The sequence below is a fragment of the Nuphar pumila genome, chromosome 3, assembly GCF_984573655.1.
Source record: "Nuphar pumila chromosome 3, dmNupPumi1.hap1.1, whole genome shotgun sequence".
NCBI classification, from domain to species: Eukaryota; Viridiplantae; Streptophyta; class Magnoliopsida; order Nymphaeales; family Nymphaeaceae; genus Nuphar; species Nuphar pumila.
Window position 1 is genome coordinate 35,334,001 of NC_143251.1, and position 25,669 is coordinate 35,359,669.

The 25,669-nt window shown below is 36.2% G+C and overlaps 1 protein-coding gene across 1 annotated transcript; it reads left to right on the top strand.

Moving 5' to 3' along the window:
• The first annotated feature begins 12,356 nt into the window (after nt 1-12,356).
• Nucleotides 12,357-23,868, top strand: LOC149842563 (kinesin-like protein KIN-7C). Its single transcript, XM_089999280.1, has 14 exons — nt 12,357-12,440; nt 12,621-12,835; nt 13,046-13,135; nt 13,228-13,328; nt 13,417-13,530; nt 13,610-13,691; nt 13,764-13,831; nt 13,943-14,008; nt 14,136-14,260; nt 15,516-15,852; nt 20,337-20,441; nt 20,534-21,535; nt 22,247-22,554; nt 23,397-23,868. The coding sequence occupies exons 1-14, from the start codon at nt 12,430-12,432 to the stop codon at nt 23,728-23,730; spliced, it is 2,958 nt and encodes a 985-aa protein (XP_089855406.1). The 5' UTR covers nt 12,357-12,429; the 3' UTR covers nt 23,731-23,868.
• Nucleotides 23,869-25,669: the final 1,801 nt, after the last annotated feature.

The window sequence follows — 25,669 nt, forward strand, 5'->3', positions numbered from 1 at the left end:
TGGCACTTTAATCTTATGATGTGTGCCACATCTTTCAAGGTGATGGTCAACTCAAATCTAGAAAACTGAAAAGTATTCATTGTGGGATTCCAAAACTGCATCATGAAATCTATGAGATTGACCAATAGTCCATGGTGCAACCTTCAAGAATCATCAGAAGTACATGTGATTCAGTCAGTTTATTTGCTCCTTCAATATTATTATAAATCATTCATGTGCTTGAAACCAATAGAACCAATGCGACAAATATTATGGATCTTCTACTATTTATAGTTGTGAATCCTGTAATGACAATAAAATTTGCATGAAATCAATCACATATCACACATCAATCATTGAATATAATATTAAAATTGATTCATTTTAGTATACTAGTTACAACAACACATGTTAACAAGAATTTGCATGGAATTAGTCACATATTATACATCAATAATTGAATATAATATTAAAATTGATTCATTTTAGTAGATTAGATAGAATTGCATACATCAGCAAATAATTTGATTCACTATTACATACATATCAGTCATTGAATACATGATCATGTATTGCAATATTTCAATTAGTTATCTTATAAACTTTCTTCACACATACTCACATATCATAATTTAATCATTGAATATAATATTAAAATTTATTACATTTAAGTTTACTAGTTACATTTACGCACATCAATAAAATATTGATCTACCATTGTATATAGATCAATCATTGAATACATGATCATGAATTGTAATATTTAAATTGGTTATCTTAAAAATATGTTTCACACTCATATACATACACGCAAATACTCATATATCATAATTTAATCATTGAAATATAACATTAAAATTGATTACATTTAAGTTTACTAGTTACAACTTCACACATCACAAAATACCAACTCGCTATTGCATACTTATCAATTATTGAATACCTTACAATGGATTGCAATATTCAAACTGGTTATCTTACAAACATGCTTCACACACACACTCACATATCATAATTTAATCATGAAATATAACATTAAAATTGATTACATTTAAGTTTACTAGTTACAACTGCACACGTAAATGAAATATTGACTCACTATTACGTATACATTAATAATTGAATACATGATCATGAATTATAATATTCAAACTGATTATCTTACAAATATGTTTCATACACAATCACAATTTAACTATTGAATATAATATTAAAATTGATTGCATACATCTTACAAACACGATTCACTATTGCATACACATCAACAAATTTAGAAAGTATGTATCCACGAGCACTGGACCTTGCGACCTGCTTGTGAAAACATGCACTTTCTCTTCTATGGGTAAATCTTTCCCCTCTTCTCACTGTCATCCTCCACCTCAGTCTCCTCCCTTTACCATCTCATTAACAAAAACCTCACCCTTCACCTCAACCTTTGCTTCCTCCCTTTGCTGAGATTCTTCGCCTGCCCTCTCACCATCAATAACCTCACTCTTCACCTCAGTGCTAGCTTCTTGATTTGCTTGAAGTTGATATTCTCTCTTCTCCACACTCTCCATGCTCTCCACCTCATTCTTGGTATCCTAGAGGTGACTACGTCTTTTGCTTCATCCATCAAGGCTTGCAGGTTAGCAATTATCGAGAAATCTAAAGTCAATGACTTATTATACTTTTTAACTAGCGTTTACTCACTAACATCTTTCTCTTTAAATGCTTCATAGATGAGAAACATGATTATGAACACAAACATATCAACCTTTTTTGCACCAATTTTTTTTCTTCAATGAATATATTTTAAGCTTCTTATTTTATCACAACAATCTCAGCCTCATCTTACTAATGTTGCATTTTTTGTGAATTATATCAGAAACACATGCTCTTGACCATGGAGCCTATTCACGTATCAAGCATCTTTCATACCTCATAGTATGAACTATCAGCCAATAAGTATTGTTCCTAAAAAATGTATTCAAGATAGAGCAACTTCAATATATTACACAAGTTTTATGATAGAGAGAGAAAATTCAAATGGTATATTTGTAGCATGTAAAGATCCTACCTCTTTCTCTGATCCATCAGTGGGTGTTTATGCCTCAGTGACAATTTCTTCACTTATCATTTTTATAATAAGGGATGAATAATTTTCTGCACAACCAAATTCAAGGATAAAGGTAAACAAGTTGGCAAAGGAGACTCAGATAAAGTTGAATTATAAAAAAGAAACAAAATAAGGTATTAAAAATACAAAAATAACTTAAAAATTATGCCATTGTTCCTTAGTTATTTTTATAATATAATATAAACAAAAAATAAACAACGAAATTCAAAGATAGAGACATACCAAATTAAGGAAAAAAAGTGAACAAAAAACTAACATGAAATTGAATTAAACAAGAAAATAGAATAGGCTATTAAATATGAAAAAATAACTTGAAAAGCATGCCATTGTTTCACAAAATAGTTGATTCATGCCACTATTTAAAAAAAAACTTATTCAACCATTATAAGGAGTGAAACTTGTGCTTGCCAGAATATCTCACCATTGATGATGTGACATATGCTCAAAAACTTGTCTAATGTGTTGTCGTATGATAAAGATAAGACAAGAAAAATGGCAGTTCATCATAAAAACTTGCTGGGAAAATATGTTAAGGACCACAAAACCCTCGCTAAGAACCCTAATTTTATGCAAAAATAGTCATGCAAAACAAAACTTTTATACATATGAAGCATCACATTTAATGTTCTTATAGAGGTTCACAAACGTTATGCACGAGGATGAGGAGATTCACAAAACGTCATGAGAATATTTGTGAATCTCATATTGAATATGCAAATGTTTGGAATGTTTGTAACTGAGGTACATAGGATGTTCCCAAGTCTTCTTGCGAACATCAGAAAAACGTTCATAAATATGTAGAGGACATTCATATCTTAATTATATTTGTTTTGCATTAACAAGAGTCTCACATGTAACACTTGTGAATGTGAGATTTTTATAGATGTACATCGGAACTTTATGTGATTTTTGTTAAAGGAAGTGCACTTGTTATATGCGCAAAAGTCATGGCGTCCGCAAATGTATGATGCAAACCTATAATAAAAAAACATGCAAAGATAAGGACGTTTGTGACACATGTTTGCAAAAGTCAGGACATGTGGTTTGTATGTTATGTGCGCGAAGGTCAATCATGACGTCCACAAATGAGTGATGTGAACCGATCTCGAATCAGAAAGCATGCAAAGTTTTGGGACATTCACAACATAAATTTGTGAAGGTCAGACATATATTTGTGAGTTTTTGGTTAAAGGATATTCACATGACGTCTGTGCAAATCAAGCTTTTATATAGCCCACCAATTAAAGGAACCCACACACCCGGTGAGAGTTAAACGAAGAGATCAGCACCTTCTCCCCAGGCCCGCTGTCATTCGAGCGACTCGAGTGGATGTGAAAGTTGCTTCCTCCCTCTTGGCATGTAACAAATGCCTCCCTCAGCAAATTCAAGTCAGATGAATATCCAACCCAAACCAGAACCCTTGAGAGCTTCCCTTCTACCATTTGTTGTTGAATGAACTGTTAGGATTACCTCTGGTCTGCTCTGCTCTCAAAATAATACCAACTTGCACATGACTATGGTTGACCATTGACTAGGTTAGGCCGAGTCACGAGATCCACTTTACCTAGCTGACCATAGGATAGAGTCCCATACATGCTGGCCGTGAGCTGGGAATGCAAGGCTTGAGATCTACCTGGGATTGGATTGAGATCAAGTATGGCTTAATGGTTAACACACCATCTTAGCTGCAAAAAGGATCTCTTGATCTTAGCCATTCAACTGATGCATTTCAATAGTTAGGATTAATCCACATCCTCACCTAGATGTGGACTAATCCAAACCATTTGTTGGATGGTTAAGATTGAATGTGGGATGGGATTCATCATATGTCTGATGATGGGATCCATTCCCTCTTTAGCTGAGGGATCTCAAGTTTGGAACGAACTTGGGCTTCATGCATTTTTATGCCTGAGTTGCACCAAACTCACAAAGATGGGTGACATCTAAGAATATCCACAATTCAAGCTCCATCATGCCATGCTGACAACTGTACATAACAGGAGACTTCACAGTTGGAAAATTTTGGAGATAAAACTTCCACAAGTCGAAATTTCTCGAGAAAATCTTGGCCAGGAAAATCTCGAATCTTGGAAAATAACAGGACATGTAAGATATAACAAAATATAAAATCACAATGAAAACATAAAATAATTAAAATAAAAAATTGTCTTTATCATGTCAATATCAGGATAAGATCATCCAAAAAAAAATCAGGATACGATTATGATACTTTTAAAATGGGCGATATCTTGAGAACGTGGCCAAGTTTATTTGTGACATACATCCCAAGCACACAAGACAAGACCATACAAAAAAAGCGATATCTGAATTTTAAACAGCAAGTTTGAATCCATATCCGAATCCAAAATAGATTCTACCAAGTACGTTTGAGTCCATATTCAAGTATTTGCATGATACTATGTGATCCACTGGAAATAGGCTCCAAACAAGTATTTTACATGTAAAAAGTACAAACAGGTAGACTTGATCTATGTCGAACATAGATCTGATAAATAATGCGATCCAAACCCAAGTTTGAATCCAAAAAGTGGCTCTCCATATAAGTCTGGATCCAATCCGGAAACACATTCTGCATCTTATTTTAAGATTCAACTCCAGCTTTTTGCCATAATAAGAAAAAAATATAAAGGCCATTTTAGTCATTTCCTTTAGCAACTTTTGATTTCCAATAAATTGTATAAAAAATCACCCAACAAATGAACATTTTTAACCTACACTACACGTGGAACTGATCAGAGGATGGAGAGTGTTTGGTATTAAAATAGTCCACAAATAGACATCCCAATAAAATAGGGTGGTAGCTTGGTGGGGTTGTGTTTGGAAAACAGTTGCCCTAACCATGTCCATATTTTAGGTTGTAAACCCGAATTTCAATCTGAACAAATCCAAATTCTAGATTTAAAACTGAATTTGGATCTGGATGCAAATGAGATCCAATGAATCGAGTTGAACTAGAACCAAATTTTATATGGTAATATTAGACTGCCAAAAAGGCTGGAAATAAGTTTTTATACATAATAAGTACAATGGATCGGATTTTAGACCTGAATATCGATAAAAACAAGAAATTGCAATCTGAACTTATCTGGAAAAGTCTGAGTAGACGAATCCAACTCCAATCTGATTATGCAATCAGATCTTATTTGAAGATGCATATCCAAAAATAAAATGTCGGATTTGGATCAGAGGTCTGACCAAACCTGATCCATTTTATTTTTGAATGGACAAATTGGTAAATTGAAGGCATAACCTTCAATTTAATGCCCTATATTTAAGGCCCTTACCAAAAGTAGGAAGTGGAGTTGGGTGTACGAAAGGCCTGTTTATAATACATGTTGGATGACCTTCTACCCTTGCCATCGACATGGGACTATTTTTTTGCACATAAAAGATGACAAGAATATGGTGCACTAAGCACCAATGATAGCTTCATCTAACTAAGAAAAAAATATTAAAAAACATATAAAATATAATGTAGTGATAAAAAGTTCTATTAACTAAGAAAAAAATATAGAACCCATCAATCAAAAGATATTATGACATTGAGATGATCAAATGTTTTGTTTATATTTAAGGAAAAAATATCTAAAAATTGTATAAGATACTAAAATATTTTTAAAGATTTTCTTTAATATATACATTATAAGTGCGTAATATATAAATATATGTGAAAATTTCATATTTCAAACGAATATACTCTTTAAAAAACATTTTTGTATTTATGAAACACATGTTTGCTACTAATATTTTTTATAAAATTAAATAACAGTTGTGAGTCACCTAGTCAAGTTTGGTCAATCGGATACCGAGTTCTAAGAATGCCAACCATGCTAAGGACTGCTCTAAGGATTTTAAATTCGATGAGATAGTGAAGCTCCAACTCATTATCTTATCTAATCGCATGTCTTTCCATGAATTTATGTAATTCACCTTTTTTTTTTTTAAAGGCAAGCTGGGGTTAAGCGGACTCTTACCAGAACAACAGCCGCCCCATGTGACAGAGGGATTCGACCCGCTTACCACATTTTTTATTGTGCTATTTCAACATAAAACTCAACTTTTCAACCATAAAATTTTAGTGCAATTTAGGCTGTTGATTTTTGAAGCACTTGAAAAACTTATTTACACATCACAATCACGTGTTGTAAGAGAAAATCTGTCCTGATCATTGGATTGATTAACAAGCTAATTAAACATTTAAAGAAATATTAAACACTAGTGTTTGATGACATAATCAAATATGATCTTTTTTTGTGTGTGCAGGTTCATGATTGAATGCTATGTATAGGGGTGGCAATCGGGTCGGGTTGGCGTGTCAGCATGCCTCAACCCGAACCCGACCCATTTATTAAACGGGTCGGCTGTGGCAAACACGAACCCGACCCGTTTAATAAACGGGTAACCCGACACGACCCGCCAACCCATTTAATAAATGGGTTGGGTCGGGTAAACGGGTTTTTAGGTTCGCGGGTCAGGTTGGCGGGTTGACGGATCGGGTTGGCAGGTAGGCAGGTTGGCGGGTTGACGGGTCGGGCAGATGGGTTGGCGGGTTGACCCACCTGCCTAACCCGTTTATTAAACGGGTCAGCCGGGTTGGCGGGTTGGCATACCCCCAACCCGAACCCGACCTGTTTAATAAACGGGTTACGCGGGTCGACCCGTTTATTAAACGGGTCGGGTTGGCCGGTCGTGTCAGAAATTGCCACCCCTAGCTATGTATACCAAAATTCACTATTTTTTTATACTTTGTTGAACTTTTTTTTTTCCTAATGATCAAACCTTGTGATATACAGTGTTTATTTGGTAGAAAACTGTTTTAGATGACGTCATTGTAATGTATAAATGGTCAAGTTGATTGAACATTCTGTCAAACAGAAATCACTCTTCTTTTTCAAGTGATATACACTGTTTATTTAGTATAAAATAAGATTAGAATAATAATTGTGATGAATAAGTAAATTTTATGAAAACTTAAAGAGCCAGCAACTACGTAATTTTAAGTTGAAGCTTGGCGGCTCCTTGGAGGGCAAGGGATAAGCCCACAGAGTTTTACGCTGCCAAGACAGTGATCGTTATGATCTTGGGGGCAGTTTATTCATGTAAATATAAAAAAAAGTAAATAAAAAAGTAATTTTTTTAACTGAGAAAGCTGGGGTTAGGCAGACCCTACCAGTTATATAACTATACTCTAGGGATTCGAACTTGCAACATCCCAACACAAGGTGACGTATACATAGTTTTATTTGTAGGTATCATTAAAAATAGTAAAACGTGTCATAACCATAGTGACAAACATTAAAAACGGCAAAATCTCATTTTCAAAAAACATGTGAGAAATTGATTTTTTTTATAAATCTTGCATTTTTTCTGCAAAATCTCGATAATAAAAAATATAGAAAATATTAATAAAAATTATTTAAAAATAAAATACACGGGTTTTCATATATAAATAGCCTTTTAAAACATAAATATCATGTTTAAATCACGATATTTATGTTTTTTCATAAATCTCATGATATTTTGAGAATCTCGCTAAAAATTGCCGTTTTAAACTTTCAGGCATTTTCTCATGATATTATCACAAGATTTTCGTAAATCTCGCGATATTTGTTACTATGGTTAGGGGTGGCAATTTCTGACACGACCCGCCAACCCGCCTCTTAGGCGGGTTCGGGTTGGGCTTAAGCCAACCCGTTTAATAAACGGGTCGACCCGCGCAACCCGTTTATTAAACAGGTCGGGTTCGGGTTGGGGGTATGCCAACCCGCCAACCCGGCTGACCCGTTTAATAAACGGGTTAGGCAGGTGGGTCAACCCGCCAACACGACCCGTCAACCCGTCTGCCCGACCCGCCAACCCGACCCGCCAACCCGCCAACCCGACCTGTCAAACCGTCAACCCGACCCGCCAACCTGCCAACCCGATCCGTCAACCCACCAACCTGACCCGCAAACCTGAAAACCCGTTTACCCGACCCAACCCATTTATTAAATGGGTTGGCGGGTCGTGTCGGGTTACCCGTTTATTAAACGGGTCGGGTTCATGTTTGCCACAGCGGACCCGTTTAATAAACGGGTCGGGTTCGGGTTGAGGTATGTTGACACGCCAACCCGCCAACCCGACCCGCCAACCCGCCAACCCGAGCCCATTGCCACCCCTAACTATGGTGATAACATGTCCAACTTGTGTCGCCCATGATACACACTCTAAATGCTGCATCACTGTAACATGAATACATTATGAGCTCCGATTCAATCAATAGAGCTTGCACCTATTATTTTCAATATGGTTACACCAACTTAATTAAACTTTTATTCCTATATATTTTCTCAGTGGAAATTCAGCCTGAGTTTCATTTGATCAATTTGATCATACGTACGACTGCATATTCAACATGGTTCATTTACAAGGGATTGAGTGGATTTGATGTAAAACCCTAAATCTATTAATTGCAAAACATTTTAGCTCATTGTTAACCACGAATTTTTGAAGTTCTTAAAATAAACAGAAATTGTAGATCATACCCGTATGGCTCAATCCACGCGAGCCACCAATATATAAAAATTTAAAAAATGTCATCTTTTACTGGTAGTAGCTCATTTAGGTTAAGAAACAACAACTCAATCAACAACTCTAATTTCCTTTTTTCATAATCTAAGGTGAAGTGACTGTAGCACATATATAATAGAAAAATTGGTAGGTCCTAAAAGAACATAATTGAAGGTTTTTTTGTTTTATTCAAACTTGCAAATGTATTTTTATTACGTCTTAGTGAAAAGCATGTATGACATTCGATATATATATATATATATTTAAACATCTTTTTGAAGATAATCTGAAAATCACTGGTTCATATATGGCACCGAAACTTTGCAGTAAGAATTTAAGTTATTTATTTATTTAATTCAATTCAAAGCGTGCTTTCCAATAAATAAGTAATGATAATTTTTTTTTGAAAGCGATAGTTAGATGGTTACACGGCACAATCATAATGGAGGAGTCTTGGGTTAAAATCTAAGAGAGGGTTTTCCTTCGTCGTCTTAAAAAATAATAATAATAATAAAAAAGGTGATTTTTTTTTTAGAAAAATTTACAAAACATGCCTGACTTTTAGCCTATTTACAAATACATGCTTAACTTTTGAGGTCCAGTTAACTAACAAAAGAATTCCCAAAAGTTAGGCGTGTTTTTGTAATATCTTAAAAGTTAATATGTATTCGTAAATAAGTTGAAATTTGGGGTGTTTTTGTAATTTGTTTTCAAAAATTCAAAAAGATAACTTCGGAGAAAAAATAAACTGAGGAAAAAGAAAAAAAAATCAACTTCCAGGCGGTTGTGCTGTTAATTGTGCTCCGGCGCGCATATAAATACCCCACTGCAAAAGAAGTGGTGGGGCGAACCCCTGAGGCCTTCCTTTCTTCTTTTTTCGCTGGCGGTCGAATTTGCGAAATTCGAATTGCGGTTCGAGGAAAGAGAGGGAGGGAAGGATTCGGATTTCTGGAGAGAGAGAGAGAGGCGTTTTGATAGTAGAAGACCAGGATCTCGGGAGAGAAGTTCGGGATCAGCGAGGGATTTGTACAGGCTAGGAGAAATGCGAGGGTCTTAGGTGGAAATGCGGTCGAGATCTCGCGATTCGGGAGTCCGCTGAGGGAGAGACCGAGTGGAGCAACTGAGCGGGTCTCGGGTTTTCATAGATCTTGGGGTTTTCTGGCGTTTGAGAGGGGAGTTGATATTGGGTATCGCGGAGTTTGTCGAGTTCGATACGTGGTTCATAGTTTCTTGGAGGTGAATCTTCGTCGGTTTCCTTCTTTTTTTCTTCTTTTCTTCTTTTCCTAACAGATCCTTTTAGTTCTCTAGTGGAGACAAATTTCTTGGAAAATGTGTCAGTAAACAAAGCGGAATCAAAATGTTGGTATTTTTCTACAATAGAATTGCAGAGATTTTCGAGGGTTTAGAAGCGGTTTCACAGAGTTATGGAGTTGGTGATGGAATTTCTTTTTGAATTTGTTAGATCTTTTAAGTTCGGAAACCAAAATTTTCAGGCATTTTGGTCGTAACGCCCTGTTTAAGTTTGAAGAAGAGGAAGAACTGTTTTTATCTTTTTTTTTTGTAATTTTCATCTTTATTTTTTAATTTTTGCGCAAACGTGCCACAGATTTCAAGTTCCTATAGGGGGCTTTTACTTCATCTTTAATGTAAACGTGTGTTTTCTGAAACATTTTGACGCTGAGATGCAAAATATTACTAAGTCTCGACTCTTGGGAGAAAAAAAAGTGAGAAATTTGAATGTAAAATTTGCTATTTTCTTCTATAAATTTTTTTGTTCTTTTCTTAGGTCTTGAAATTTTATAGTCCAAAAAAAGTTATAAAAGCCAGAATGGTGACAGTTTGAGTTTCAAGGCACATTTTCACTGAGTTTTGAAGTTGGTGATGGAAATTTGCGAAGATATTGAGTTGCTGACCTATTTTTGGCATTTTAGTGGTCCAGAATTGGCTATGGATTTGTAAATATCAAAACATAAAATCTGATGGGTTTTTAGTGTCTTTAATTACGTATTTATTTGGATTGTACTAGCTGTTTGGTTTGGGGGAGATTCTGTTAACTGTTTAATCACATGTTTATTAGTGCAGGCTCAAGTTGGCTATCAATTTTAGACATTCTAATAGTTGTCGGCGCTTTAATTTATCCTGTCAAAGCAATAATTTATTTTTCCTTTTCTATTTTACTTCATCAATAAAAGAAGTAATCATTATTATTTCATTGTACTACGAAATTTATTTATTCACGTATTGTGAAGGGAGGGGTGTGGGTGGTGTTTGTTTTGTCTTTATACCGTGCAAAATTGCTATGTGAGAACAAAAGTCTGTATTTTAGCCTGCAAAACAGAGTTATGGAGTTGGTGATGGAATTTCTTTTTGAATTTGTTAGATCTTTTAAGTTCGGAAACCAAAATTTTCAGGCATTTTGGTCGTAACGCCCTGTTTAAGTTTGAAGAAGAGGAAGAACTGTTTTTATCTTTTTTTTTTGTAATTTTCATCTTTATTTTTTAATTTTTGCGCAAACGTGCCACAGATTTCAAGTTCCTATAGGGGGCTTTTACTTCATCTTTAATGTAAACGTGTGTTTTCTGAAACATTTTGACGCTGAGATGCAAAATATTACTAAGTCTCGACTCTTGGGAGAAAAAAAAGTGAGAAATTTGAATGTAAAATTTGCTATTTTCTTCTATAAATTTTTTTGTTCTTTTCTTAGGTCTTGAAATTTTATAGTCCAAAAAAAGTTATAAAAGCCAGAATGGTGACAGTTTGAGTTTCAAGGCACATTTTCACTGAGTTTTGAAGTTGGTGATGGAAATTTGCGAAGATATTGAGTTGCTGACCTATTTTTGGCATTTTAGTGGTCCAGAATTGGCTATGGATTTGTAAATATCAAAACATAAAATCTGATGGGTTTTTAGTGTCTTTAATTACGTATTTATTTGGATTGTACTAGCTGTTTGGTTTGGGGGAGATTCTGTTAACTGTTTAATCACATGTTTATTAGTGCAGGCTCAAGTTGGCTATCAATTTTAGACATTCTAATAGTTGTCGGCGCTTTAATTTATCCTGTCAAAGCAATAATTTATTTTTCCTTTTCTATTTTACTTCATCAATAAAAGAAGTAATCATTATTATTTCATTGTACTACGAAATTTATTTATTCACGTATTGTGAAGGGAGGGGTGTGGGTGGTGTTTGTTTTGTCTTTATACCGTGCAAAATTGCTATGTGAGAACAAAAGTCTGTATTTTAGCCTGCAAAAATGTTCATTTGTTCTTGAAAAAAATTGCAGATTACGGGGGGGGGGGGGGGGGGTAAAGGATGGGGTTGTTTGGTTATGGGTTGGGCGCATGATAGGTTGGGAATGTGAGTTCTTTTAAAAGGCTGGTTGAAAAAAGGAGTTCGGGGTGGTTGTGTTGGCCAATAGAAGGACACCTCCCATCCCCATGGCCCCGCTCTGACTTGGTCCTAAAGCAGACGCAAGTCACGCCAACCACCACTCCTTAAGATGGGAAAAAGTTATCTTTGACCCTCATGCATGCTCATTAAAGCATTCCTTTATCATAACGATTGATCGTTTTAACAAATCAATTTAATATTATTGTCTGGAGCTGCTCTCCTCAAAGAGCACCACTACCTCACCAATACATAAATAGAACAACAGACTGAAACAGTTGCATATAGAATGCTGTTTTGGTGGAATCATTTCTCTGTCTCCGCTGCTGCCTTTTTTTCTTTTCCCCATCCATTGCTCATGATTCATTCTTTACATGTCATTCAGGTGATCCATGCATTTGCTTTCTTGTGATCTTATGAAAATTTCTCTGTCTGTCTCTGTCTCTCTCTTTTCTATGGTTGGTATTAGGGAACCGGTGATTTTTTGGTGAACCCCTTGTTTCTACATTTTTTCTACATTGTTGCAGTAACGGTTGAATTGTCCTCCTCTGTGAGGGGTGTGAAGGGTGAAGATGGGGGAGATTGGTGCGGTTGATTTTCCGGAGAAGACCCCGGTTGCAGGGGAGGACCGGATCCTGGTGTCTGTTAGGCTGAGGCCCTTGAATGAGAAGGAGATATCGAGGAATGATACGTCGGATTGGGAATGCATCAATGACACCACCGTCATATTCAGGAACGACCTTCCTGAGCGTGCAATGTTCCCTACCGCCTATACATTCGGTGAGCGTGTTATCTTTCTTCCTAAAATGTCCCTCTTCCATTTCGTTTCTTATCCTTGTGTTTGGCCAATCTGTGGAAAGTCTTTATTGTAGCATCTTTGCAGATCTACCCTGCTGGATCAGCGTCCGTTTAATCTATCAAAGACCTTACCATTTTAATCCATTGTGTGGTTGGTGGTGTGTCTGAATTGTTTTCTCTGTGGATGTGCAGACCGAGTGTTCAACTACGAGACGCCAACAAGACGAGTGTATGAGGACGGGGCGAAGGAAGTCACCCTTTCTGTTGTTAGTGGGATTAATTGTAAGCATGAACCGTTTCACTTTCACCCAACTCCAAGTTTCGCATCACATTGAATGATATTCAAAGCCTGATGTTTGGTAATACATTTGCAGCAACCGTATTTGCATATGGACAAACCAGCAGCGGTAAGACCTACACCATGCGTGGGATTACAGAGTATGCTGTAGCCGATATATATGACTACATGTTGAGGGTATCCATATCAACCTGAAAAAGTGAATAAATTCTTGAATTTGTCTGTCACTCGTTCTAACGGCGGGTTTTGCTAATGTTGGTTGTAGCACAAGGAAAGGAAATTTGTTGTGAAGTTCTCGGCCATGGAAATCTACAATGAAGCTGTGAGAGATCTACTCAGCACAGATAGTACTCCTCTGAGGCTTCTAGATGACCCTGAGGTGTGACCTGATAACCTTTTTTGTGCAAATATCAGGATGCCATTGTATTTCTCATGCTTATTGTGTTTGTTGTTGGTAGAGAGGGACAGTCGTGGAGAGGCTTACGGAGGAAACAATGAAGGACTGGAACCATATGCAGCATCTCCTGTCTATATGTGAAGGTGGGATGTCTGGTGTTGTGCTAAGTTCGGGAGATTTTTTGTGTATTCATGAGGATACATGACTTTTTGCAGCTCAAAGGCAGATTGGAGAAACAGCGCTGAATGAGACAAGCTCTAGATCCCATCAAATTCTTAGGCTTGTAGGTGCTTTTATCTGTGCTTTCGGATTTTAGTTGCTTGGATAGCCTAATCTTGCAATCCTGCTGTATATCTATGTGCTTTTCTAATCTTCCTGTTCTTTATTTCTATAGACAATAGAAAGTTCTGCTCGTGAGTTTCTTGGCAGAGACAATTCAAGCAGCCTGGTTGCATGTGTGGTACGCACAAATAGTTATGCTTAGTTTTGTTTGCTATTTAGCTGGAATTTTCTCATGTGTATTTGAGCGACTTTTAAAGCTTTAGTAAAGAATATGTATATTGAGTTCAATGACATTTTACATGCAGAACTTTGTTGATCTGGCTGGAAGTGAACGGGCATCTCAGTCTTTAGGAGCAGGTGTAAGGTTGAAAGAAGGGTGTCATATAAATCGCAGTTTGCTTACACTTGGAACTGTTATTCGCAAGCTAAGGTCATATTTTCTTCTGATGTCTTCCTTCTTGTGTTGTGTTGTGTTGCTCTTACATCATGCAGGGAGTAATTTTTGAAGTGTCAGATGTGCCACTATTAAGATGTAAGAAAGCATCAGAGTAATTGTACTTTCATTAAGAAAGAGAAAATAAAATAGGAAATCTATCTATAAGCATAAAAAAAAAGTGGATAATGACACCTGCTACTTACAGTAGAAAACCATTGAATGATTTGTGAAATTCTGTTAAGGTCCTGATCTTGTCAGTCAATATTATTTCTTAACAAATTTCTATATAAATGGATTTTAATTGCAACAAGAAACGCACCATCGGCTGCATTTCCAGGTTTATAAGTTTCTTTCCTTATTGTAGGTTGTGACTGCGAGTCATCTTATTAGCAGGCTGTCACTTGCAAGCTGATGTTTAGATTACATATGAGTCGCATGTTGGCATGCATTGAAGCTTTTATTTCAGGATGTAGCCTATACTATTTCAAAAAACCCCAATTAACAGTATGAGCTAAGTTTCATCCTTGTTTCATTTATCTTTCTGTGATACCAGTAGTTTTTATCTTTTACTTAAAGAGGGTTGAGATGTAATTCTGCATAAATTTTGTGATTCTTCCTGAATTATATTGCTGCTACATGCAACTGCCATAAGAGGTTCTAACAGGAAACATGAGCTGTGAGGGTTAGTATTCAAGAAGTGTGTAGCTACTCTTGTGGAGAAAATTAAGTCGTGGAAAGTTATTTTAAATGAGATTAGAATCTTTGTGGTTGTAATCTTTAAGCTGATTTTGATACATTACAGAGCAATTTATTCTTCGTGTATTTTTGCTGTTATTTCTGATCATGCATGATCGAACTTGTATTTTGCTGCTGTTTGCTCCTTGGAGTTGAAAGTGTTAATCTTTTTTCTCTCTCTTGATTAACCCATCACAGAGCTAGAGTATGCCATCTATCTACAACATTTGCAATTTAATTCACCATTATAGTTCTGCAAATTGAAAGATGTGATGGTCATATGCTTGGAGGTGTCCTAGAAAATGTTGAAATTATTGTGACTGGTCCTATGTACTTTCTGATATGATGTTGATGGTTGCATTTCTGTCTTAGAATATACCGTCACAGCTTCAGGAATAATGGATTTGTGGTCTACTTATGCCTACTATTTTCATATGCTACATGTTATTGGTGCTAATTCCAATGATTTTTGTTCTCTCATTTACCTCTACTTAATATGATTCACATGAAACAGCAAGGGAAGAAATGGGCACGTCCCATATAGAGACTCAAAGCTCACACGCATATTACAATCTTCATTAGGAGGCAATGCAAGAACTGCCATCATTTGCACGATGAGTCCTGCAAGAAGCCATATTGAACAGTCAAGGAATACCCTTCTCTTTGCAAGTTGTGCTAAGGCAGTGGTTACAAATGCACAGGTTAATGTGGTAATGTCTGATAAGGCATTGGTAAAACATTTACAGAGAGAATTGTCTAGATTGGAAAGTGAATTGAGAACTCCAGGTGCACCTCCTGCTTCATATCATTCTGATGCAGTGTTGAGGGAAAAAGATGACCAGATTCGAAAGGTTTACACATAACTTGCACTATTTTCTGGATATTAAATATTCATGTAATGAAAATTTCTTTAGATCTCCATGCAACAGAAATTCCTATAGCCTTTCTGCCTGCAGCATGAAATTGACAATGCACATGTTCTTGGATCTGCAAACATGCACAATCAAGCATACTGATGCATTCTGAATATGCACTTTATCACTCTGCATGTATAATGTATGCATCTTTGACCATATTGACTTTGTATGTGTGTGCTTGTGCTACTTCCTTAGCTGCAGGATCTTTCTAGATCTAATTGTTTGTTGAGCAAAGCTTGTCACTGCTTTAGGAATTAATTTGACTGTTGGAAACCAATTGTAAAATCAATCTGAAATTCAAGCAACTTTAAGTAAATTTGTTTTCCTGGGTGATGTTTTGGAAGTTACTGCACATAAGTAGGTTGGGTTTGGGTTTCACCCAAGTACATCTCTATCAAGTTTTGTTCAAACACCAGTTATCCTAGTCAAGTCCAGGTCAATGCCATTTGTTCAATTTAAATATGACCTAGGTGGTTTGGGTTAAGTGCATGTAGGTTCATATCAAGCCTATGTGAGTTGACCTGCGGTAAGGCTGGAATTCACATGGGTTCTGGTTGTATCCAAGCCAAACACATCCTACTATTCCAGGATCCAGCTACACCTTGGTTTATGAGTGGGCTTTAGATTGGATACTTGATCTAATGAGGTTCCTTTCTTTATCTTACATTTCTGGGTTTTAGTGAATAAGGGAAAAGAAAACCTGAAAAACATGTCACTTGTACTCCCTTTTGATGATTCATTGTTAACCTTCATTTCTAGATATTGGATCTAAACAAATCCAAAAGCCTTAAATAAGGATAGGCGCATTGGGTGTGTGTGGCCTGTTTGACCATTTTATGTATCTATTTATGTTTCATCACCTTCATCATCATGGTATGTTGAATATCTTTAAAAGATCAAGGCAAATTGTGCTGAGTCCTTTGAAACATGAGAAGCTTTAAGAAATCACATGTTCTGCCGGCATGATTTTATAATTCTAAGATGCAGGATTATACTCTCCTGATGTAGTGAATGTTGAGCATGCCTTTTATTTTTTTGAGATAGTCAAGCTAGGGGTTGCCCTGAATCGGATTTGAAGCTGAGATCCCTCAATTAAGGTAGTGCTTCTCTAACCAGTCCAGCTATCTTATTCCACCCAAAGACTGTAAACTTTTGGCCAACTATAGGACATCTAGTGGGGCATGTATTTCCACTTCTCAGAAATCCATTGATGGTAGGTGAAGGATCCTACAGATGTATGCAATTCTGTGTGATTAATAATTAGGTAAGGTCATCCCTATGTATAAGGTAAAAGATGGAACTATGATACATGACTCTTTGTTGTATTAGTCGCAGTAGATTATGGATGGACTGTGTTTGTAGTTGGTGATTTTAACCTTCTTGGCATCTTCCATGGCCCACCAACAGGATTGAATTATTTTTGTCGGTCTAGTTTGTGGCACTTATGCTATTATATATTCCAGGTTTAGGTACATACAGAGGGAACGTGGTGGGTTAACCCCATAAAAATCTTGATTGCTATTCAATTAGTTATACAGGATCTAGATATCCATGATCAGATCTGGGTAGTGATGATGAAAGTCGCACAATGTCTCCTATTACTTGATGGACCTCTTTTTTTTGCAGAGAATTCCCCTTTTGATTCATCTTCTCTGGCTCAGGTCTTCACAATGGTCTGCTTGTAATTGGCAAGTGACAATTTATGCAGGCATGGATGCTGTTGGATAATCAATTTCATTTTATATTGGATTGGTTTCGTGTTTTTAACCATTCATCTGCATACATGAAGTAGGCGGCTAAGGGTTGTGTTGATAAAAGGCTCATGACATATGCAGAAAGGAATAGAATAATTTATCATACCAGAATTACCAACAAGTGTTGTTGATGGGAAGTATGGGACACATGTTGAACTCCAGTCAACTCTATTACAAATTATAATATCTTCTTAGTAGGTTTCACCATGTCCCCATAAGGTTGCACGGTGAAGTTCATGTTCATTCCTTGAGAAAGGCAATGCAGGACTCTAAAGATATCCATCATTGGAATGGGAGAATAATGATAAACCCTTTGGAGAAGGTGGAACTTATAAATGGAAGAATAGGTAGCCAGATGTGGGCACAAAACTGTTACTAGGTCATCACAATATAAGCTCCTTCAAAAAGGAAATGTGAAGAATTAGATGTTGTGAGCATTACTGAGATCTGTCCTTAAAAGTTTAAAACTGTCAATGCAATAACAAAACAAGCAGTACTAACCAAGGGTTTGCAATCCTGTTTGTAAAATGATCAACGTAATTCCTCTTCCTAAATGTGTGCGTGTCTCACATAATCATGCAGTGATAGATTATAGGTAGCATTTCTATTGTTCAACTATGTGTAACTGCAAGGAAATCTTCACAATTTACTTAAATGGATCTTTCAACAGAAAATTTCAAGATGCCATATATTGAGTTATTGTCATTCTTGTGAGAGCAGCTGAAAACATAACATAGAAAATCTCTCTCTTCAAGTTCCAAAACTGGAAAAAGTTGAAAGCAATCATTGGTCCAATTATAGAGGAATTGAGGACAAACAACTAGGTCATATGAGGATAAAATCTTTGTAACTAATGAAAAAGCTCATCAAAACTAACATTTAGTATCAGAAACCCAATTGGATATGTCATATATGGTAATGGAAAACATTTCAGCATTTTTTTAGAAAACCTTTTGGTAGTATTGAGTAGGAGAAATTGAACCAAACCAATTGGGCTAGGTTAATTTCTGAAAGAAACCCATATGCATAGATGTTAAAAATACTAAAATGCAGCTCACTAAATTGGAAATCACAGAATTACTTCAAATTACGAAAGTCTGAAGGATATTTCATTAATGTGCCTCTGATTGCAAGATTTCTACTCAGCTAATGGTAGAACAAGAAATTCTCTTGTGGACTCAAGTAAACCATAACAAGTGGAATCATTTGATAAAAATTAATTGTAGTAATCAATTGGAGTTGAATTCAGAATATATTTTAGGTATTTCCTTGGTTGTCTTGTGATTTTTGGTCACTTGGTCTAAATTGTGTTATTACTATGTGGAGGGATCTGACTTATAGATGCTTGGAAACTGATGAACTTGATCTATGGGAAATGAATTTGATAAATAGACAATTTCGATCTTTGTCCTGGCTTTAAGCTTGTGCAAGCTCCAGAATCTTGATGTTTTGTGTGAAAATCTGTAAGCTCAATAAATTTAATGTTTTGAACCTTTTGGTGTAGAAAGCTGTGAAATGTTGGTGAATATTTGGGTGGAGATATAAGGCAACTTGTGTATATCTTTAACTTGTGTTTTTCTTTTTTTAATTAATTTTTGGCCAATTACTATAGCTGTCCCGCTTATAGTCTTTGAACTACAAAACATGATTATTTCAAATTGTAAATCTTCCTAGGCTATTGGATAACACAAGCAGGAAAATGCTTTGGTTTGGTTGAATGTGCAGAAATATGTAGCAAAATCAGGTTAAACATGATAAGGCATTTATGCTCGTACATAGATTCAGATGCATCCATAGATTGCTTTTATAAGGGTTTAACACAGAGTTACATGAATCTTCTTAGGTAGGTGGGAAGTGCGATACTCCTTGCTTCCAAAACTTCATGTGAATCTCGATTCCCCAACGCTTCTTCTATGCTTCCCACACACATAGTCTATGCTTCCTATATGATTTTCTCACGTTTCTTTTCATGTTTTTCATGTATTTCCTCACGCTTCCACTCAGTTCCCATGTACTTTCTCTAAATTGGTAACCATCATTGTTAGCAAAATCAGGTTAAACATGATAAGGCATTCATGCAGGTACATAGATTCGTATGCATCCATGGACTGCTTTTATAAGGGTTTAACACAGAGTTACATGAATCTTCTTAGGTAGGTGGGAAGCGCGATACTCCTTGCTTTCAAAACTTCATGGGAATCTCGATTCCCCCACACTTCTTCTATGCTTCCCACACACATGGTCTATGCTTCCTATATGCTTTTCTCACGTTTCTTTTCATGTTTTCCATGTATTTCCTCACGTTTCCACTCACTTCCCATGTACTTTCTCTAAATTGGTGACTATCATTGTTAGATTTTAACAAAAAATTAACTCTTACTGAAAAATCATGAAATATAAGAATGATCAATTTTATTTTAGCTTTTATTTGTTTCTTGTTCGATTCCTATTCAGTTGCCATATTGCTTCATTTTTTATTCCTATTTCGCTTCCAAATTGATACTTTGCTTCCCGCTTCCTATAAATTTTAAAATGTCTCGCTTCCGCTTCCCGTATCGTTTCTTGCTTCCGCTTCCTAGTTTGACAACCTTGGTTTAACAGTTATTGAAACTAGGATATTTTTTGCTATGATGCTAAAAGGTCATGCTTGTTGTTTGTTTTTAGATGGAAAAAGAGATAAAAGAATTGATCCAACAAAGAGATCTTGCTCAGTCTCGGCTTGAGGATTTACTTCAAGTTATAAGCCTTGATCAGCCTTCAAGACCATGGGTGCATTTCATTAACTTAAGTCTCATTGGTATTCCATCCTGATGCTTATTCATCAAACCTTTTAGTTATGCTTTATTTTTTCTTGTTTTCAGGAGGAATCATGTGGTGCTCCAACACCTTCATGTGAAGATATGCTTTCAGTTTCAGAGTCCTATGATGGATACCAAGGCCTTACTTTTGATTTGGGGGCACTGCATGCACCAAAGGATTTGGAAGTAGAAGTGGAGGGTGTAACCCATGTGGATCCAGTGAGTTGGGAAATCCATGCAGATTCACATATTTGCTCTCCTGAAAAGCAACAAGGCCCTATGCATTTTAATGAAGATTCTTCTTGTCTTTCAATTAGTCCAAAATCAATTGCATCAATCCCACATCAAAATCAGGATGTAATTGCCACATATTCTAGTGATTCTGAAATAGAGTGCAAAGACGTTAGATGCATCCAGGCAGATGAATCAAGCACTGATCAGAAGCTTGACTTCAAGTCCTCCTTGGAAACAGAAGAAGCAGTGGAGCCTTTTGTGATATGTGATGATGAACATAAATCTGAAAATAAGCCAAGTGATATACAGTTGAAAGACATCAGTCATACAGATTCCTCTATTGCTCCATTAGATCAGAAACCTCAAAATGAGAAGAAATTCACAGAAAATCTATATAGTCCATATCCTGATGAATCATCATATTGGCCATCGACTGAAGGATTTACCAGTTCTAAAAGCTTTATGTTAACGAGGAGCAGAAGTTGTAGAGCAGCACTTTCGTCTGGTTCTCCATCGCCATTTTGGAAGGACTATCCGAATGATAACACACCACCTAGCATATTTGAGAAATACTTTCCTGGAAGGCCTGAGGTTCTTAGGAAGCCATCCACATTGAGTTTTTCTGCAGTAACAGAAACAGTGCCCAGAGATGGTTCCCAGATTTCTGATGAAAGCAGTCTTGATGTTCAAAAAGCACAATATAAATTTAAAACTGCTGCTGAAGAGAACATAAGCAGCATCCGCAATTTTGTTGTGGAACTGAAGGATAGGATGGCTAAACTTCAGTGTCAGAAGCAGCTCAATGGTGAACAGGTGCAAGCTTCTGTTCTGGTATTACTGATTTCATTTAAACAGTCTTTGGTCATATATGAATTTTTCTGCTCTACCTTCTTTTTAGCTGTGGATTTTCCTGTTGAAGGTTTTCCACCATCTTTAGTTATGGAGAGCGGATCCTGTCAAACACTGGGTGAGATTATCAATCTCACCCAGCGTTTACAACCACAAGCCCCACCCCTCTTTACTGTAGCTCAGTACAAGTGGGACCCACAGAGGGGTGGGGTTTATGGTTGTAAACGCTAATCTCACCCAGCGTTTGACAGGATCTGCCCTTTTAGTTATGAGGGATGTTATTCATAAAGTTCTTCTTGTTTGATTTAAGGCACCAGGTTTATTTCCATGTCATGACAAATAGTTTTTATAAATGTAGGTTAGCACATTCATCTGATTGTTTTCTTGGTTTTCTTTAATGGTCATTTGAGTCCCTTGGATCTCCTATGCACAGATGAATCTACATGTACCCACACTAAGTTTGAGGGATACAAATGCAAGGATCTGAAATCCCTAAAGATTGTGTATCTGAGATCCTTTACAGTTTGAAATATGGGAACTTTGGAGTGGGGTGGGAGGGAGGAGTGTTTCAGTTTTTTGAGGATCTTGAGACCGTGTGATCTAAAATTCTTCTTGGATTAGAGACCAAGGGATTCAGATCACCATAACTCAGTCACTATTTAACCATGATCTTTTATGGGTTGATGCATGCAGGATGATGAACCAAATGTTGATAAAGATGCAATGAATGAGAAGTTCATGGAAGAAGTTCCGGAGGCTGAAGTTCTAGATCCCATTGAACCACTGACTGATTGGTCTACCAAGATTGAGAGGCAGCAGAGAGAGATAATTGAACTATGGCACACATGCAATGTCTCCTTGATCCACAGAAGTTGTTTCTTCCTGCTTTTCAATGGTGACGCCGCCGACTCAATTTACATGGAAGTAGAGTTGAGGAGACTGTCTTTTCTTAAGAGCAAATACTTTCAGGGGAATGATAACAGTTTTGCCAAAAATTCAAGGTACTTGGTCACTTGCATGTTGCTCCTATGTTTTTCCTTTTAGAGACTACCTTTTACACTTGATATAAGAAAGTGAAATAAAGAGTTGAAACTAGCATAATCTCAACATATCCTGAATAGGAGAATATCATATCCCCAGATTAACATTGGCAATGTTCAGCATAGATTGGTTGTTTTATAGGAGGACATGAACCTGCAACCTAAGGAAGATGTCTTTGCTGCAGCTAAGTGCATCATTTTGCCAATTAAAAAACCTAAAACATCAATGCAAGCAAAAAGAGATATGGTCAGGCCCTTAACAAGCTGCTTTATATCGGGGATTTATGGACCACTAAAGCACAAGTGGTAGTTCTATCTGCATATATGCCTTAACAAACAGGTGCATATGCTGTTGGTTGAAATATAAAAGGATACGGCATGGTAGTTAAGGTATTTAGTATAATTGTAGTTGTAAAAGCATATTTGGACTTTGACCTCTGTAGTGAGAAATTTCTGTTGAGATCTCCCTTCTCCTTCTCCATGTTGTGTAAGAGTGCACTTTCTTGCCTTAAGAATCTTTTAACTGTTGGGGAAATAGATGCATGCTTTTGTTGATTTTCTTTTGCTTTTCCGTTTTCAATTTATAAGTTGAACTTAAGTGTAATCCAACTTGGTTGAGTATACTTGTGATTAACCCGATTGGTTCAATAGTAAAACACCTGGATCTGACATTGAACTTGTGCCTGTACTGGTTTGGGTTTTGATTGAGTCTAAGCTAAATGTTACACAAACACGCATGTGTGTGTGTGTGTGTGTTTGCACGTGAATGTGTAACAGTTATATTTTCATGGTGAAAATTACAGTATCAAAGCTTTGAAACGTGAGAGAGATATGCTCAGCAAACTGATGCAGAGGAGATTATCGGCAAAAGATAGAGAAGATCTGTACAAGAAGTGGGACATCAGATTGGATAGCAAGCAGCGACGACTGCAATTGGCACAGAAAATATGGACCAACGCCACAGATATGAATCATGTTCAAGAAAGTGCACTTCTTGTTGCTCAGCTAGACGGTTTTCAGGAACCAGGAATGGTTTTGAAAGAAATGTTTGAGCTAAGTTTCACACCTCAAAGAAGTTGCCGCTCGTCGCGTCACTCTTCAAGTTGGAAGCCCATCTACTCCATGATGAATTCTTGATTTAACAGAAATAGCACTGTATAGAAGTTCATTGTATGTGATTAGTGATTGAATGTTAGAAAGCTTGTAAAATTATTGACGACCAAGAATTAACTGTCAAATTTTTTTATGCTAATTTGTTCAATAAATTTGCAGGATCGGCTTTTGCTGGTCCTTTGCTTGTTGCTTGTCTTATATTCGAGACACTTCTTATTTTTGAGACATTTTATGTCATGCCAGTTGACAGTATATATATATATATATATATATATAGAGAGAGAGAGAGAGAGAGAGAGAGATGGGTGTAACAGTGGACGCCCGCCTGCGGCTGATCGCACGCAATCAGCAGCGGCCATTGATTTAAACAAATAACACGTGGTTTTCAATTTTTTTTTGCGCAAAATCGGATGCTTGTGTTCCTCGATGATTGGGCGTTCATTGTTGCGCTCAATCATATATATATATATATATATATATATATATATATATATATATATATATATATATATATAGTCATTAGAATATGAGAACTAGAAATTCATGGATTTTTTGTTTTCTCTTAAATCCTACCATACGAATGTGATTTACATGCTTGGTTTTATAAGGACCAACTCTTGAATCATATAATTATGATACACAAGCGATATTTTTTAAGGCTTTAAAATCAATAGCTCATAATCTCTATAAATATTCAAGCATTCAAAAATCACATTTTTCATCGATCAACATTTTGAAAATGCCTTACAATTTGACAAAATCTCTTTCATGCCTAAAATTTTGATTCCTAACTTTTTTAGAATATTTTCACCCTTCATACAAGTGAACCAGTTGATGTTCGTGAGATAGATATGTATGTCGTATGAAGCACACAACATCTCAACAACAAGAAGATTCACATGAACATTTTGCAGACCTGATGAAATCTGCATAAAGTATTTGTGAATCTAGATAACTTAAATTCCAATAGAGGAGATTCACATCTGAAATGCACATATCTGTTGAAATTCGCAATCCTGATGTGAACCTTGTAGAATTTAAAAATTCAAGATCAATAGGTTCGCTTCATACATTTGTGAAAGTTTTGACATTCCCGCAGACGTCATGTGAACCTCCTATAACTAAAAACTTGTTTAAAGTCAAGATGTATGTCTACAAATATCTGTATGACATTCACAAATATTTGTTGTGAATATCGTTACCTTCACACATTTACTAATTGATTGTAAGTTCATGTCACACATTTGTGAATGTCACAACTTTCATGCAGACACCATGCAAATCTCCTTTAACTAAAAACATGTGTTGACATTTGCATAAAGTCTAGACGTAAGTCAACAAATGCCCTTACCTTTGCATGCTTCCAGCTTTCACAAATGTCCTTACCTTTGCATCATACATTTGTGGATGTCCTCTTAACATTCACAGAGATGACTCACGAACATCTCTTGTACATGCAGAATTTCTAACCTCATTTGCAAATATGCCGAGCATTCACATATTCAACTTATGATTCACAAGTACTCTCATAAGGTTTTTGTGACTCTCCTTACCTCATGATAATGTTTGCTAACCTCCCTACACACATTAAATGCGACTTTGTATTTACAAAAGCTTTATTTTGCATTTGAGGTCCATTTTCGCAAGAAAAAAAAGGTTTGTTAGCGAGGGTTTTGTGGCCCCCAACCCGACGAGTTTTTTTGCATGTTTTCTCGTGAGGTACCATTTATGGAAGTTTCTTTTGCCTCTAGCTTGTAGTTTTGTTCATGATATTTTGGTGTTGTGTGCCCTATGTTCTAATAACGATATTGTAATTGAAATTTGCTTTTAACAATGGTAATTACCACAGAGTTTTTAACCTTCTTTTGAATTAAAGGGGCAACTTCTGAATTTGATTGTTTATCTTATATTATAAAGATGTCTAGGGAACAATGACATGATTTTCAAGATATTTTTGCATTTT